General features: G+C 36.7%; 1 protein-coding gene across 1 annotated transcript; it reads right to left on the bottom strand.

The window, feature by feature from the left end:
* Window positions 1–1713: 1713 nt before the first annotated feature.
* LOC145772056 (solute carrier family 35 member F6-like) lies at window positions 1714–18413 on the bottom strand. Its single transcript, XM_082583865.1, has 8 exons — window positions 18281–18413; window positions 16758–16830; window positions 15768–15931; window positions 13148–13368; window positions 11170–11280; window positions 10346–10574; window positions 6829–6910; window positions 1714–5203 (listed from the first exon to the last, which is right to left on the bottom strand). The coding sequence occupies exons 1-8, from the start codon at window positions 18352–18354 to the stop codon at window positions 5006–5008; spliced, it is 1152 nt and encodes a 383-aa protein (XP_082439991.1). The 5' UTR covers window positions 18355–18413; the 3' UTR covers window positions 1714–5005.
* Between the last annotated feature and the right edge of the window lie 468 nt (window positions 18414–18881).

Here is an 18881-nt window from a genome sequence, read left to right as displayed (position 1 = left end):
CCAAGTCATCTATGGCCAAACTATGCAATATGCATCCTGTCAAAAATACCTGAATACGCATTACAATGCGCTATGTGTGATGTCATTGTTTCAATGTCTTTATGTTTTCGGTTGTTGTAAAAGTTAATGCATTTTAGCCTTTATTTTTTTCTGAATTGAATGTTAGGCCTATAGACCCTAGAGATGCTGAAACTTTTTCTTTTACTGCGGATGTTATGGCACAGGTTATCGTGTTGTAGCCTATTCATGCAATTGTAAATTAAGTTATAGAAAGCTTTGACCTTAACGCTTTTGGTCTTTTAAATCAGGGGTTCCCACCTGGGGGCCATGGCCCACTAGTGGGCCATTAGCCTTTTTCAAGGGGGCAATGAAAAAAATTGAAAAATAATAATTTTTTTAATTTATCATCTCTATGTCCATTCCAACACTATGTAACAAAAGAAATAAATTAAAATTTAATAAAAATACTAGTGCATTTTGCCCAAATCTTCATGAAATGGTCTTTAATTCAATCTGAAGACAAAGCAGCGCAGTGTCTTGGATTATTATACAATATGACATGCGGCTTGCTCTTTCCACCACCAATTAAGACATTGTCAGAGCAAAAACAAGATCTAACCATCACATTAATTGCACATGTAATAACTAATATTATTAATGTACTATCATGTTTATTGTGTGTTGTATTTATAACATTTTATCATTCTAACTACCGGTTACTGTATAAACAAGTTCTTTAATTAAAATGACGTTTCTTAATTTTCTCAAAAGGTTGAAAAAATAGGGGGGTCATTGATTTTTCAAAACTTTCAAAGGGGGCCACGGTGTAAAAAAGGTTGGGAACCCCTGTTTTAAATCTAACCATTTAGCGTCTGAAGTGCAAAATTTGGAGGACTTGAGCCAAGGAAGAATACAGAGAGGAATTTTTGCGTACGTCCGCTCTTCCAGTCAAAATTGTCTAAAAACCTCAAAAAATGGGGCAAATGTTAAAGAGCTTTTGCTCGCGATTTTGGATTCGTTGCAACAAATTTTCGATTTTCAATCGTGCAGAAAGGCAAAAATTATGCGCCTTCGGCGCGCAACATGCCGCCTAAGACGTTGTATAAGAAACTGAAGCTTTCAGTAATGCGAAGGAGGGTCTGGGTGGCGACCTCCCAGAAGTATATGTGATGCGATAATCCAATAAGCCCCCTGTCGATGTCAAAACATCGTTCCCGCCCCTGCTTAAATTACCCCCACACTCTCAGAAAGTGTCCGGAGCCCCTGCTTTTAATGTTTGCGACTACAATTGAATATTTAAATACTACTGGGCACGTCATCATTGGTCGGTATCACGTCCACTGGGCACGTCTGTATCATTAGTCTACTCTGTGCAATAGTTGCTTGGTGAAGGTTGTAGATAACTGCATGCAGTTTCAAAATTGCGTGTTCAGCTAACTTTAACAACACTGTTTTGTTGAAAAGGAGCGATCTTCCTGGCGTCAGCACTACCTGACTACTCACTAATCACTATAGAACAGCGAGCATTGTGTTTCGCTAACCATACCACTGACAAATGCAGCGGTTGAGAAATATGTGGCAGGAACTAGTGGTGCGGTACTGATGAGCCCAGCCTAATGGGCGAAACACGTGTCTATCGCTGAGTTCCTGCTACACTCGGCTGCCGAGAAACACTGTTTTCGTGGAAATATCCAAAATCAGCTTCAAGCCAAATTTCGTAAAAATAACACATTGCATGATAATGGTATATTTTACAGATAACCAATATATATTTGCGAAAAACGCATTATATAAACACTGTTCAATTTAATTGAAAAGGCAAAACAAAGCTGTTCAAATATCATATGAAGTACATGAGGGGCGAGGGGTCAGAGCTGGAAGTTATACTAAGGCCGTAGAAAAAAAACTGTCTTTGGTGACATATAGGGAAGGAGGAAATGGTGTCATATGATATTCCAACAGCTCCAAAGTTAAACAAGCAGCTCACAAACACGACAACTTATATGACAAGATGTAATACGTAAATCTTCTTCAGCAACAAATATTCGAGTTTGATCATTAAATTGCACAATCTGCTTGGAATCTTTTTGCAATTGCGTTTACTCGCGATTTGTCACGATGCACAAGACAGGAGGTACACCAACCAAAGCATCGCGTGGTGCTCAGAGACACAAAGTAGCCACACGACACGAAAGTGGAAAAAGGGCTTGATTGAAATATTTACAAATCGTGAATTTGGAAACTCGCTCCACTGTCGCAAGAACGGGATATGAACAGTTACCAAAGGGTGCCTGCGTCACTTTTCAGACGCTAATGCTAAAAAATGGTCAAAATAACCTGGAAACACAGAATCTCCACCAAGCACAAACATCAAAGCTTCGATAAAGTAACACAAAAGCAAATAAAATACTTTTGCATTGTCAATCCTTAGAGTTGACAACATTCATGTAGATTTATAGGGGATGACATTTGTATTTTCCGGACTAAGCAAAGAAAAATGAAATCCAAGCTGTTTTGCCAATTTACGCACAAGCGTATATTTTCATATTTTGACAATGTTGACATTAACTATTCAAAAAGATGTATAATTTCGAAACGTATATACAGGGGCGCCGAAACGATTTTTGCCTGGAGGGCAGGAATATGAAAAAAGGGCACCTTTGTTTACTGAAAGGCCAATTTTTTTAAAAGTTGTAAGATAAGATATAGCGATAATGCTTATCCATCAGCTCACTATTGAGTAATGATAGCCTACAAGTGTCCAGTATACAAAGTAGGGCATCATGCTATGACTATGTTATAATGATGTAACCTACTGTGTTGCAGAATTTTGTGCGGTGAATATTATTTTGAGGCAAAAGTGAAAGATTATAATTAGGCTAAAAGCGAATAGCAGAAATTGTTATATTGTAAAATGTGCAGTAGCTTACATGACCTTAAAAGGGTACCATTGCCCCTCCATCTAAAGAAAATTGAGGGCAGGGGGCATCCGCGCCCCTGCGTATGTACCAGCAGTTTAGTTGCAAATCATTTCATGGCTTCTTTCATTGAATCGAACATATTCAGATATGCTCGTATGCCGCTACACCCTGGGCTTATCGAAGCAAACCAATAATACCACAGACGTGTATTGGCTACGTGAAAAGACGTAGATTTCAATGTTCAATTTAATTTTGCAAGTTTATGGAATGTAAAATTGAAAGTGTTGAAGACTCTAGCCTTGTTGTGAACCAACTTCACCAAGGATGTAATATCACTTCTTGCTATTCGTTCGTGTTACGATTTAGCCGTGTTGAATTGTGTTTGCCTGTCCAAATGGCACTGTACTGTGTATATCACCACAGATCCTCAACTATCAACAAAATGTGGCTGCTTGCATTTTCACGTTGAAGTAGTGGCGTAACTACAAGTTTGTCAGGAGGAAAAACGTGGCTACCATGGGTGGACAACAATTTACGTACATATGTCAGATACGGTATTTCGGTTCAATAAACTTAAACCAAAAACAAAAATGAAAGATAGGACACAATGGAAGGAGTGTATAAAGGAGGTCACAGATGATCAATCAGACCACAGAAGAAGAATAACCAAAGATTGTTGGTAGTTGTCCATGAGCCGGCTCAGTTACTTCCCTGACCAACTACTGTGCGTTCCTTCGGGAAAAAAAAAACACAAGCTTGATTCAACTCTCCAGTACGAGGCAGAGAGACGCTAAGAATAACCACACGCCATCCAGAAGACCACTAGAAGTTGGTTGTGTCCACAACCATAACACAAGTGCATGGGTGCGGGAAAGATTTCCAATACCCTGTGAAAAATGTTCCAGCGTTCGTAATTTAACTTTCCTACCTTTGAAGCAATGGAAGAAACGGAGGTGTGCACTTTAAAGTTTAGTTGGGAAAGTCAAGGTAAAGTGAGCATTGTTTATCAAGGCCAGTGTATGACGTTTGGACCAGAACCACGAATAAAGTTTGGCACTACACTTTGTCAGCAAACGTTGACCCACTAAAACTACAAGCCAAAGCATGGCAGATTGCTGGATGAACGTGGACTATTCAAGGTGCGTTTGTATGCCGGATTGCTGAATCACTCAAATGGTACCACCAGTTAACTACACCAATTGAAAACTGAGCTTGCAAACCAAAAAGAGTTTGTAGGTTAGAATTTAAAAATACAGGTGGCCATATTGAAAGGAAATTTTGTCTAAATAGCATTAACTTTTACTATTGTTGGCTAAAGTATTGCAAACCAATTTCAAAGAATGTCAGTTCTAGTGCAAACTATGTTCACATTTCTTAGAAAGTTGAAAAAATGTGCGAGACAACGAAGAATATACCATGGTACGCAACAACTCAATGAAATTGAATCAACATTTCAAGACGAAGAGCATATGAAAGGCAATCTGAAATGTTGCTCGAATTCTGCCGCATTGTGACTTATTACACAGGTAATATGTTTGCAAAAAACAAAAGAGAATAAAATCGAGCATCAATTATTAGGTATCCAAAAATGTTGATGGTAATTCTACTAAAACATCGTTTAAAAGATGCAATAGTTAAAATTTCTTGATATAAAATGTAAAACTTCTCTAAAGTAAAGACCACTTTTTGCATGTGTTAAATGCTACAAGGCGACTAATGAAAGTAAAAATAAAAATGCATTATAAAAATAGGCTACTGTCAACTTACTTTAAACTGTTCACTTTAAGTTGAAATTATTCGCCCGATTAACTTATGATCAGAGCTGAACTAGCATGGGGTTGATGAGACAGCAGCCCTTAAAAATTTTTAACGATAACAAACTGAGAGAAACTGACGTGGTCTAAAGAAAAACTACAAAATTGTTATTTAAAAACATGGCCACCGCTTACTAGTTTATTACAGTCAAGCGGCCCTATGTGTAAGTCACAAGAATCAGATGACAATATGTTGAATAAAAGTAAGTCGGAGTGGAATCTCAAAACGAAACTTGCAATTGCTCTTTTGTGATATTTTAATGCATCGGACTATTGGCCATCGTTGTCAGTCAGGGTTCCTCTTGTATTATACAAAAGAGGAGCTTTTTCTTTCTCATTTTCATCTTCATCATCGTAACTCTTTGCATTGATGCCGAGCTCTGCAGGAGCAGGAGACTTGAAGCATGGGAGTGGGATGAGGTTGTTGTAAACTGCTGTTCCAAGAAGAAGTACAACAAAACCGATTACCTGAAAAGAGACGAAAATAAGGATAAAAGAGACGCCTTTACCAACACACCGATAGCATTGACCTGCTTGATGAAGCAGCGATGAAGGAAGCGTATGATCGCAATGATGCGACTAACAACATTACATGAAAAATTACATTATCATACATTTTAAAAATTTATAAGTCGCGAAGTTCGGCGTTATTTTTTATAACCCGTAACGTGTATTATCAAAACCAGGTCTGCTGGATCCGTTTTAAAAGCATGCCTTGCATGTTCATTCAGGTCTCTATACGCTCCTGTATCGTTCCGGCGACCAAGCATGGCCTACCAGAGCTTCCAGGCGGCCAAATTCTCGCGTCCGGTAACCAGAATAAAAACTCCGTTAAAAATTCGTGTTTTCAAAAATCCGTTAATTGATATCGTGTTTTGCGTTTACTAAGGTAAGAACAGCACCAACAACGTCCTGAAACATACTTGTAGTTGTATTTAAATGCACTGCTATGGCCTAGACACCGTGCACACGTCTTCACAACTGAAGGCTGAAGTCGAGTACAGATAAACGTGTGACTTGGGTCTTATCTATGCATAAATGCTTTTTTCAAGTGTTTTTATTCAATTGTTTCAGTGTTCAAATGCTTTTTTTACCATGGGAAGCTTTTATATAATAAAAGAAATAGCATTTTATCAAGCCGTGTGTAAACACAAGTCATTACTGTAGTTCAAACAATAGAAATGTAGATTCAATAGTTTTGATTGGAGGGTGTTACTTTTTTAACTACCAATTTGCTAAAATTCAGATTGCAAAATGAAAAAAGAAGCACTGAAAACACTTGAAGAAATCTTTAAAGACAAATGTACAACCCAAGTTTTACTTTTATCTGCAATCGAGTTCAGCCTTCAGTTCTGAAGACTTGTGCACGGTGTCTAGACCATCTATTCCAAATACATGAACGATAATACATAAGAGAATGAACGAACGCGAGTGGAGAAAGGAAGTTTCAATACTAACGGAGAGAAGACCCAGACAGCAAATCAGCAGTTTTTTTTTTACATTGATTCAACATCTACAGACTGATTTGCTGACTGGATTTCAGTAAATCACGTGTGTTCAAAAATTTGCGACGAAGTTCACACTTTGTTCGATTACGGTACTTCGGCATTTTACCTCGACAATTGCCGACGCCAAATTCGAAGGATGAAACCGGCAACTAAATATGACTGAACTTGTTAACTACATTCATTGTTCATTGTTGAAAGTTCATTGTTCACTTAGAAAATTACTGCTCTAATTTGGCCATCGTCGCACTTACATTTATTGAACAAATGTGGATCGTTGATGTACTGTTGAAATACTGCATCAAGCGCAAGAATAAACCGGTTAGTTCACAGCACAGGCTAGAAAGCCAGATTGCTATAAACTGCAAAGAAACAACTTTCACCTTTTCCTTGGTCGGGCATGGTTATTCAGTTTCCTATGTTTATATAGGCCTCGTTTCATGCCCAGGTTTGTCGACAATCCGAACGATTTTCGGATGTCGAACTTGGTTCACGGAACAGAAAGTGTCTTATCTGCGCACCGCTCTGCGCACCGTTCTGACATTGTTTTGAAAGTGCATTATTTAAACTTTTGTCACGTCGACTTGCCTGCAGATATTGGAAATCTTCCCACTGGGCGATGAGGCTGACGGCCCAGATGACCAACGTGCGAATGCTATCGAGAACCATCCTGCAGAAGATGTGTAAAGTAAGCTTGTCAGAAACCAGGTCAAAATAATTTTGTAACAAATTACCAACTGGTGACAATGAAAATGTAAATTTTTTTGAAAAGAAATATAGCATCAAGTGTGCAAAGAGCTATGGTGGCTTTAACAAATGCTTCTGTGACAAGAGAATGGTTATCAATGCATTTCGAACCAATGATGCTCGTAAACAAATAAACATTTGAAAATAAAAGTGAAAAATCATTGTAACTTTTCACTATCAGCAGTTGGGCTATTCACAATGACGTAGGTGAAATCCGAACCGGTCACCAATGGTACACCACCAGCTGACAAAATTAGTCCTTTTTACGTTACTCCAACGCCTGCAGACGTTGGCAGAATGTTAATTTTTTTACTAGCTGGGAATTCTCGGCGTGTCACGTGTGGAGCACTGGTCAAATATTAAACAAGAAGTAGGACAATATTTTATGCCGGTTGTTAAACCAAAGCATCAACAATATAAAAATGACACATTGTGAAGACTCAAACATAGCTATGGTGCATAATATAAGTAAAAGTTTGCAGCAGAACAAGACAATAACAAATTGCTTTGAAACTGCATGTTCAGCAACCCTGTTCGCAACATCCTATTGATTTTGGATCGTTGCCCGCATTTAAATAACGCATCAACATGTGACTGCGAGTTGCACAATAAAACCTTGCAATTTGGTGACAGAAATGGAAAATCAACAAAATTTTAAACGTTCAGTGCTGAAGTTCCATTGATGTATCTTCAAATTTGGCAGATGGAAGTCATTTTTAAGCTCTTTAGCATGACTTCAATCACAATGATATAAAATAACAATACTGTGTTTTTCGCAGGTTAACCGTGTTTAATGGTGTCAATCTATGTTCTAACTGCAAAATCACTTAAAGCATTACACTGGTCAGCAGCAAATTAGACAAATAAGCATATGTTTTAGTTTTTCCATCTTCCATTTTGAGAGTTTGGCCGATGAAAGCTTGCAAACTGCAGATTTTACCATGCATTATAGTTGACATCAATGGCGTTTTTAAAAACATTCTACTTGTTGATCAACGGTCAATGGTAAGAAATACGTAAATACTGTAACGCGTTTGCTAAATAAAATACGTTGTGTACAGAAGCTACCAATAAACAGAATATTATTCAAAATGGATGGAGCGTTGTGCTGTCAAGACTGGCCAGTAAGAGTCCTGTACAGTGTGCAACTGTGCATTTCAGGAGACGATAAGATCTTTAAGAGCCTCTTTGGTTGAGCCCAAAGACGAATTGCTTCCATTGCATATGAAATTGCCTTGAGCTTTGTTAAACAGCTGGGGATAAGCAATTCTAATGAATTTGCATTTCTTTGCAACACGTATCCTGAATTAAGCAAAGGAAAAATCAAAGGGATCTTTGTTGGTCCACAATTAGTAAAACTATGTGGTTCGCAACCTTTTTGTCTTGGCGGACTCCTTTTGGTGCCTCGAAACGGTCGCGAAACTATAAAAAAAAATATCTGGAATTTTGATATATCGCGTCTCGTAACGGAATCAAATGTTTCATTGTTCTCATTCTTTAATGAGAAGAATCCGTCAAGTTTTGCTGAGCTGACCTAACTGCCAGTGTTTGTGCTGAATTCTCTTCTGGTTACTTTTACGCCGCTGCTGTTTGTGTTAAACTGGATGCCGTTTTTTTAGTGTTTTTTGGTAGGTTAATTCGAATATGGACATTCTTGCCTGAAGCAAATAACAAATAATAATAAGTTTCGAAGCGACACACTTAGAAGAATTTGCTTAACTCGCGACGCTCTTATTGTATGACGATTGATGACATTGACAAAGTTATGTTATGCGTTATTTGGCACATAGGATCAAAAATCAGTGGTCTATATGCTGATTTAATGTTTTTATAGAAATTTTATCAAAAATTAATAGAATTTTAGAGCTTCGGTAGAGAGTTTGTCTTGTTGAACCATAGGCATACGAAGCCGAGTAACGTGATCAAGTAATAGAATTTTACGTTACAAATTAATATACGATACAAAGAATTTCTCCCTTTTTTCATTTGTAATCAATATTTTGTTGTAATCACAGTCATGGTAAACTGTGAGTGCTGATAGACATGGAAACGTTAGTCAGCAGTCTAAGTTAAGCATTGATTAATAATACGCTGCTTCAAAAGAATTAAGTTAAACATAGCCAACATAGCCTTATTGAAAGATTTAACTCATTTATATAATTTTTTTAGTAGGGAATCCTTTGTAATTTCAAACGACGCACTAGTGCGTGGCGACGTACAGTTTGAGAATCACGGTGATACACAAATAAAGCGCAACCAATTATTAAATTTTGTAATTTATCAGTCATACTGCAAACTCGGAAACTTTCACGGACCTCCTGAAATCGCTTCGCCGACCCCGGTTGCAACTTTCCAAAAGGTACCATTAAAAAATCGCCTTTGAAGTTTGTTAGGTAATTAAAAAAGAAAAAGAGCAATAGTAGTGGTGGGAATCAAACCCACGTCAATGAAATGACTAGAGCTTATCACCGCCCTAACCCTCTGCGCCAAGTCAGCCGATAGAAAACCAGTGACTTAATTTAACTATGATTTGCGTTTTTTTTTTGTTTCGCAAAGGGGATTTTTAATGGTACCTTTTGGAAAGGTGCACCCCGGTTGAGAACCGTTGCGAAAGACAAAACAGGACTTCAACAAAGCGCATTACTGCACTCGAACGGCGTGCTGGGAAAGCATTTGAGTGGCTGTGTGCAAACTTATTGAACAAAAAAGGTCACTTTTGCATGTATGAAAACAATCGGATGCATTTTCTACGCCCCCATCTAGATTTTTTCTAGAATTTCATTATCGATAAAGATAAGGAGCGCATGCAATTTTGTATGTGGTTACGGTTTGTTCACTAAAGTATCAGCACCGCCAACCAGTCGAACATTAGCAAGCGTACCGTTTAACGTGTGTAATTTCTACCTTGAATATGTACTAAATTTCTTCAAGCAATTTCTTTAAAATTAGCTAACCAGTGTTTTGCGCCTACGTAACACTCATGCAATATTTAGTATAGCATTATATAAATAGTATTGTGCTTGTTAAGAAGTAACGGACTAGCACTTAAGAAAAGTGCAAGAACGTTCGCTTCTTAGTTTCACAGAGTTAGATAAATGCCTCTCTTGCAAAATTTCATGAAGTCAAATCGGATCCGTTGAACTAATACAGACATAAGGATGTTCTGCACAGATTGCAGCCAAAATATAATCAAAGTGCATCGCTGTTAAACTGGAAATAATCAAATGCAACATAGAGTTGTTACATTCTCCTGCTTGTAAAATTCGCTCGCTTTACAATATAACTTTGTTATTACAACTATACATGTTATAAATGTAAAATGTAACGAAAGAATTTTAGTTGCTGGGTCAGGCGTTACCTGGTAGTGGCGCTCAACTGCTTTGTGACGCTTATGCCAAAGAAGTTGAAGAAAGCGATGCTGCAGATGCTGCCTAACTGAGCGATGGCCAGGGTGCTGTTTTGACCGATTTGATAAAGTCCATCGATCGCATCTTCAAGGACTCCACGAGGATTGCCACTAAACTCTCCAGCAGGGATGTAGTAAAACGGGATCAGGAGGAGACCAAGAATAGTCATGCCAAAAAATCCTTTAGAGAAAATATAAATGTTTTCCTTGCTTGGTTTTTAAAACATCCTGCAGCATCTAGACTAGATCAGATCTTGCAATGTTACAGTCAAAACTGTGAAGCATGCACATTGCACAATCTTTTGCTCAGCGAAAGTGTTTAATTTGTATGAAGTTTTATTAATCCAGCTTAAAATCATGAAGTTTGTTGCTGCGATCCTAGCCTTGCTTGCTAATCCATTTTTTTTTCGTTTCCTTATTTTAAGAGTGTAGAAGAGCAAATGCTTTTTTAGTAGGACATGATTGGGATAATCACGTTACTGGTGGTAACAGATTGATTTGTAGATATTAGATATATCGGGAAAAATTAGAAAAAGAGCTTCTTCAACCATCAGGCACTCTAATATCAATATATAATATCAGTATATCAATATATATACAAGCGAATACTGGTCAATAGATCTCAGTGTAATTCTCGTTGCCATTTCGCAGTTGGCGTGTAAGTTTTTTAGATTAAAAGCCAACCTGAGAAGCAGTAAATTACAGGGTAGCGTTCAAAAACAGGCATGTTGCTTTTAAAAAATACAAGGATGTTCAAAATTTGAGATATTGCCCACCTTCCCATCCCACGGCTTGGAGAGGGTTGATGTCCTTGCCATTGACAAACTTCTCTTCGACAACGACTTGCACAGCTTGCACAACTTGCGCGACCAGAATAATCAAGTCACCTATAACAGATAAAATTGCTACATTACGCAACGTAAAACGGAGAAAAAACCTGCCACTTGATCAACTAACGAGTGTTGACATCTGACAACAACGAAACTTGTAGGATTTTGACAAATCGTGACAAGCCGTTACACAAAAATAAACTGGGCAGCTTCTGCAATGGTAGTTGCGCAATGCTGGGTGTTGACTGCCAAGATAGCTGAGCATTTGAGTAACGATCACATGCAATAAATTAGAATTTCTTAGAGCTGCTTTTCAGCAAATGCACACTTCCAGGAGCTGTTTCGCAAAGATTGTTTTATGGAACGAAATCTTAAATACATACAAACGAGATAATTTATCGTAATCAGTATGTTTAATCAAAAGTTAAAAACAAAGGTCAAAATGCCACCACCTTCCCGTGTAGGACTGTTCGATTTGGTTACAATAGCCTAGGGATATGAAAAAATTTGTTTGGCGAATTTTTCATTGCCCATGGCATGCTATCATGAGTGGGGGTTTTCATATTTTGAAATAAAATATCAGTAACAAATTAAAATCAAATTAAAATCACCGGATTAAAACTGGACTACTACTACAGTACTAACAAAGCTTAGCAAGTAAAAAACTTCACCCTCCATATTGAAAACGTTTACACGTATATTCTCTCATTGCATGCTAATAAAATATATTAAAGTAAGTGTGTTTTAACGGTTTTCGTGCAGTATTTTAAACATGAGAGCTAAAAATTTGAAACAATGCACTGCACCTCCAAAGGAAAAAAAAAGAAAACATCTTTAAATTTGGTGCGATTCCAAGATAAGACTTGGAAAAAGCATACAACTGCGGAATGCGGATAGTCCCGATTAAATGCTATGAATTCCAAAGAACAATATATCTTGGATAGATACAAAACTTTATGTTTATGTGTGAAAAGTAAAAAGAAGAGAGTTGTGTTGATAACAGGCAAAGTAAAACTGGCCTGCTACTATTTGGAGAATCCAATTCAGAGACAGCCTTTTTCGGAGATTTCTGAAATCTAACAGCGGTATCTGTTTATTCAAAAAAATAAGATTATAATATCATAGTTAATCAAATAATGATGTCTCAGCGAAAAAAATAAAACCGTTGTCAAAACGCCATTCACCATGTAATGCAATGTCATTAAACTTAAAGTATTTTAATAGTATTAAAGACAAGATGAATTTTGTGTGGGCGATTGCTTCCTCAAACCCCTACCCCTGGCTATGTTCCTGGTATGTAGACAGCTGAAGCGGCATGTGAGCTGAGTTTCTGCTCAGTGCTTTCAATCCTGCTGATGTTGGCAATTTATCAGAAACGTGTAAAAAGTGCCGAAGGATTTTGAAGTCATTTAAGTAGTTTGGGTCTATAGAGCTAACGCCTATACCGATACAACATTCAGATATCTGTGCAAAGCGTGCACAGATATGCAATGCAAAACTTGCTTCCACACTGTAAATCCACTGAAAAACAGCATATTAAATGTCCTTTTACAAATGCGCGTTATTGAAAGAGTAATTTAATTCATTTGTTTATGCAATTAGTATTGTAAAGTCAGATGATCGTTTTCACAATTAGAGGATGAAGTTTTTTTTAAGTAAAATAAAAAAAATTCCTACATATTCAAGATTCGCACAATAAAACTCCACAAAATATGATATGGGGATATAAAGTGAAAAAATGTTCATACCCCTATTTTATAATCATCTAACGCATCATACTGAATGGTTATCATGCCATTGTTAACCAAAAAGTGTTTAAAACGAAGCGTGAAACTAATAAAGATGCAGTAAGAATGTTAGATATCTCAAAATGCATTGGTTGGATAACGTCTGCAAGTCGGCGAATGTCATCAGAAAACTGTACCTGTTAAAATCTCGTTGATACCATGACCACTGTGCTGTGCAAATGCAAGGTCGGAGATACCGACCAACGCCAGGCCGACAACAACGAGAAATATTCCAAACCAAGACTTGTTCTGGATATGTCTTCGAAGGAAAGCCACCGATAACAAAGCAGTGAAGACAATAATTGCCCCACGGAGCATTTGGAAGCTTGAAGCATAGGTGTAGTTCAACCCAATGTACCTGAGCCAAATATGTTATGAATTAGTGCTGGCACATAAATGTTTCAATAAATTCGAATCGGATGTTTTTCATTTGGTAATGACCATGACATTTTTGAAGTTGGACAATTAAGTAAACTTTGGCATGACTTAAAAAAGAATTTTGTGTTTTATGATGGCCCACTTGTGCTTGTAGTTGAAATTTTCCATACAGTAATACAATACTTGATAAAAATTGGAGTGCAAGGATTTGAAAAGCAAACAACTATCTTAAAATTTCTAATCATCAAATCAACCTACTTATTCTGACAATGTGTATCTTAGAGCTCAGCTCCAGCGGCTTTGAAAGCTTAGAAAAATTTCAAGAAAGAACGTTTAGCCTTCTCGTTGAACAGTTTAAAAACTCTTTCAAAATCGCACAATTGCACTTCGAACTTGTTTACGTGGCTAAACACAAACGTTACAAAAAGATAAACGCAACTGCTTTCAACAATTAAAAGATGCGGTTCAACAATTAAAAGATGCGGTACAACAAAAATCAAAACTATTTTTTGGTAGAGCAAGAGCAACTGAACGCCTGGTGTTATTGCTAAAAGTTTTCTTATCTTTTGTCACATTTTATCAATGCATAGCTCGGCAACAAACTGAAAGGCTGAGAACCACTCGCAAGATGACAGCAATTATGCCATCTTTTCAACAGTTTTACTGTACATTGTGTTTAGGTTTATCGTACATCCTTTTTTCGCAGCAGCCAATTAATATTATAACCAGGGTTGTAGTGGGTAAGGGTTTTTTTGCCAAAAATCCCATTTTAGCCCATAGAAATCCGGCTGGCTGGGTTTTATTAAAAAGAAACGTGTTTTACCACCCTGATTATAACAGTGGCGGCTCACTGCAAAACAGTTCGCCTTAGAAGTAAATGATCTCCACACTTTCTCCAAATAAACAGAAACAGCATCGAAAATGATTCCCACCAGGCGGCACTGAAACGAGCCATTCGGGTTCGGAAGTACAAAAATTGAAGTCAAAAGAGCTATTTAAAACATAGCAGTTCTGTATGGAAGTCGAACCGTGTTGTCGTCATGCACTGAAATATTTATTAACTAATAAGTTCAAGAAGGTATGTATAATTTAAATTGCGCTAATTACTGATTTTGTTAATTTGCTGCGTCGAGCGAATTTTACTTCCAAAGTCGCAGAACTTGGAACAAATTGTCTCACTTTTGCAGTAAATTAATCATTCACAAACAGGCCTTCCTTTGCAGAAATGTATGTATTTGAGACTTCAAAGCTTTGCAAGATAACAGCAAAATCAAGTCTTGTTGAAACTTTTTCGATGACATTAAAAACAGAGAACAAAACTAATTAAAACGATATCCAAATTCTGATCTACTCAAGTTGTAGAGTCACGTTTCAGAATCACAATTCACAATACACTCGTCAACTAAGATTCATTGAGAACAAACGGAGATCCCAAGTCACAATAATCTTTATGAAATGGATTGTGTCCTAACACGGGTTGTGACGATGCTGTACAGTACGTAAACAGTGTTAAACACTGCTTGAACAAAGCGCTTAAGGTTTGCTTTTGAAGATTTTCTTTCAAGTTGCACTGGCTAGTTTTATTTGTAATCACATGACATATGCTGATGCATGCACATTGCGCACTGAAAAGTAATTAATAAGCAGATATTGCATGTGAATGACAACTGCTTGCCTAGAATGCCAAATTGTGCAGAATCTGTTATGCAATTATTACAAACTGCATTTTTTTAAGCCATGATCAGCAGTTCATGCTAGGGCGCTATTGTGTCAGCATTAAACTTTTAAAATCGCGGCATGGTGCATCTACTGTGACTGAGCACAAACCTCTTTACAAAATGCTTCTATGGGCACTGCAACACGCTGTTATTGAGAAATAACCTTACATTTCCACCACAGAGTGCTACATGTTTCATTACGTTATTCAAGAGAGAATTGAACAACAACGTAGCCTCCAACAGAATGAGGCAAGGCAAACATGATTGATCAATATTTTTCACAGCGTTTCAGTAAACATTTAGGCGAGTGGCACTATGACGTACCTTACTAACTTGTTTCTCAAACCAATGTAAACAGAAACTACTGCATTACAAAAACTATATGAAAATGAAAAAAAACTACTGAAACAGTTTTTTTGCAATGGGAGCAACTTTTAGGCTGTACGTACCGTAAATAAAATCAAAACATTTCCAGGTAGATTAAAAATGTTTATCTAAAGATAGCAAGGAATATCAATAATGTGTGATTGTGTGGCCTGGCTTGGTCTTACTTAGAATTTTAAAACCACCATTGTAAAAGTTCTGTTCAACACAACTGTACAATATGCAATACTATTACATAAAAATACAATTGATATGATTTGCTGTCAAAAACACTTACATTAGGGATGTAGCGGTCATGTCACATGCGGCAGGGGCTAAAAACAAAATAGGTGAAAAGTTTTGGTTCCCAGCATCTTCTTCTCTTTGGCCGCGTTTCAAATAACAATACCAGATTTGAAACACTATCAAGCAGGAAAATTCTCCAATAAACATCCCAACCGCCTACAGAAATAGACAAAGCTATTAAAGCAACAAACATACATGCAAATGTCACAGTGTAGATTTTAACAATCTGTTTTAGCCTGATGCTGCGAGTTCGCTGTGGCAATATCGAATTTCACTAGCTTTCGGAACACAGTTCCCCAGTCGTGTGCTATGACAAATGGTGTTGAAGTCAGTGAGTGGTTCTTTAATGTGGCTCTTTGGTTTAGCTTGAGGCTGCTGGCTGTTGAGTCTCTGTGCTGTTAGACGTTATTGCTGTGAAATTTTGTTGAATCAGTTGATTAGTAGATTAGATGACATAGTTCTTCACTTTCGGCACGGTTGTTGATTTTTGGATTCTGTCTGCTTATGAATATGGCCTCAAGTGTAATTGTACCAGTATCGCATCATTTTCTTTGGCAATAATTTTAAATTCAAAGTTGGCGTGGCACTGATTGTTGATGATCAAAGACCGAACTTTTATCTTAAATAGACCGAACTTGGACTTAAATAAATTGACAAGTGGCTAACTAACACAATGATGACACGTTGTTATTACTGTCTTTGACACGTTGTTGTCTTGACTATGTATATATACCATTTAAAATAAATATAGCTTGGCCTTAAAACGTCATTTAAAAAGTGAACTATCAGCTTCAATCATAGAACCTGTGCGTTTTTGAGAAAAAAAGATGATCAACTAACATGTGTTACATTAAATAATTATATCGTATTGAAGTGAGTGGAATGAAATAAGCTTAGACTAGTTAAAATACCTATCTTAAGTATGTATATATTGAAATAAGTGTGTATTTAACTTGTGCATAGTAAGACAACTGCAACTAACCTGTAAAAAAGGATGGTCGAATTTGTGGGATGGAGCCCCATTTGGACCAGGTGCTGATTGTAAATCTGCCCACCTTAAGAAATATGTAGACAATATAAATAAAGTCATATTATTCTACACAGTTAGTTCAGTGGTAGACCACAAATTGGTTCATGTGAACCACTGTTGGTCTACAACAAATGGCTCACAAGAGTTTATGAGTGAAAAGGATACAAAATATACAAATTCCAACAGAAATAAACCAAAACATGTTCATTGTTCAACAATAGCAAAACTCAAGTTGTGTAGATTAATAGTTAATGTTGCCTACGTTGGCCTAAGCCAGCACAAAAGCCGAGTGATCTTGATAGAGTAGTCGCAGGCTCACAGCTTCATAACTTCGCCTCAAAATCAGGTAGGCTTACAAAGCTGAATTTTTGTTAATTTACTAGAGTCTGTAAGTGACAGCACACAATACCCACAAATAAAAGGCAAGTTTTTTGTTCCATAGTTAGTTAGTTATATATATACTTTATTAATAAATGTATTGGCTAAACAGGTAAAGTAACACATTTACAAAAATGCATTCAAAGTAATCTGCTTCATTAGTTTCTGACTTTACTAGTAAGTTTGGCAGTTTGGCACTCAGATTTAGGGCCCACGTCTTTTAGGTGAACAGATAAGTGCCTGCCAAATAGGTGCGCACTGTGACTTATTCAGGCCAGTGCAGTGGCATAGACTAACTCACTGGGGGGCACTAAAAAGCACAAATATTTAACTTGAGAATAAGCAATTTTTGGTGTATATGTAACATTTGAAGTATTAACCCGACCCGTCTCATAAACGCATTTGTAGCATAATCTGGCCATTGGGTCATTCCATGCCAAATGAGCAAATGGGTTACACCATGCCACAGATTTTATTGAAATTTGGCATACTTGTAGATTTCAAAGAAATACGAAGAATGCAAAAAAAATTTTAAATTTTTTAAGTATTAGTAGAGTTATGGTCATCAGAAAAATCGCCATTTTTGCATGTTCCGCTTCAGTGGTTTTGCCTGATTTCTTATCATATTTCTAATTTCTTAACCTATGATCATACAAACTGGCTGAAAATTGCTAGACAGACATTTTAAGACCCAAGGAATCCAAAAATGTAGATTAAAAAGTTTACAGAGAACTAATTAATGGGATTATATAGGTTTCAATTTGCTACATGTATTTTTCGGAGGCCAAACTTTGAGGGCCTATAAAAAATGGGTAAAAAACTTAAGAACTGAAATTCACATGTTTTATACTTATATATAGTATATACCAATACTCTTTCAATTCAGATAAAAAATATGAATTAAATTTGATAACTACTATGATAAAAGCTAAATTTTCTGACTTGCAAATTTTGTACTTTTTTACATTCATTGTTCAAGATTTTTGTCTATGACAGCACAATTTACATATTTGTTTACCACAAATACAAAATAATGGCAGTAGCCTTCTAAATATTATGTATATATATATTAAAAATTGACAATCAAGCTAACATACTTGGTAGCTAAAGTATTGATCGACCCAGTAACAACCATTCCAAAAGCTATAAACAACTGGTATGTTGTCCACATCTTGCTGCTTTATATCAAACTTTAATGCAAAAGTATTACCCAAAAAGCTACCATGAATCTGCAATAAAACACAATTGCAAATTGCAGCTTATTCGATAATAAAGAACAAATTTATGCCAGCTATTTATTTTTCTACTGTCAAAAATATCAAGTACTGCAGTTAAAGGTATTGCAACAGGAAACCAAAACCTCTGAGGTTATGGTTCAAGAATGAATTGAGAATAAAATCTGTGTTAAATACACATTCAAGCTGGAGATGTAACGATATATTGCTATCGGCCAGCAAAAAATTTCACAAAATTTGGCTGATATTATCACTTAAATCTGTGGAAACTGCAAGGCTTTGGAGCCAGAGCCGTGTATAATTTAACATAGCTGGAGCCAGAGGTTTTTTATGTGAAATTCAAGTGCAGCTGGAGCCAGTTGTTTGAAAGATAGCTCCGGCTCCAATGTATTTCTTAAACTGATGCTACTACTATTGGCTGAATTCACATAATTTAACAGCAACCCTTCACAAAATAAAGATT

Source organism: Aplidium turbinatum, chromosome 6, assembly GCF_918807975.1.
Source record: "Aplidium turbinatum chromosome 6, kaAplTurb1.1, whole genome shotgun sequence".
NCBI lineage: Eukaryota > Metazoa > Chordata > Ascidiacea > Aplousobranchia > Polyclinidae > Aplidium > Aplidium turbinatum.
Note: the sequence above shows the minus strand (reverse complement) of the source record. Positions and strands in the feature narration are given on the sequence as shown.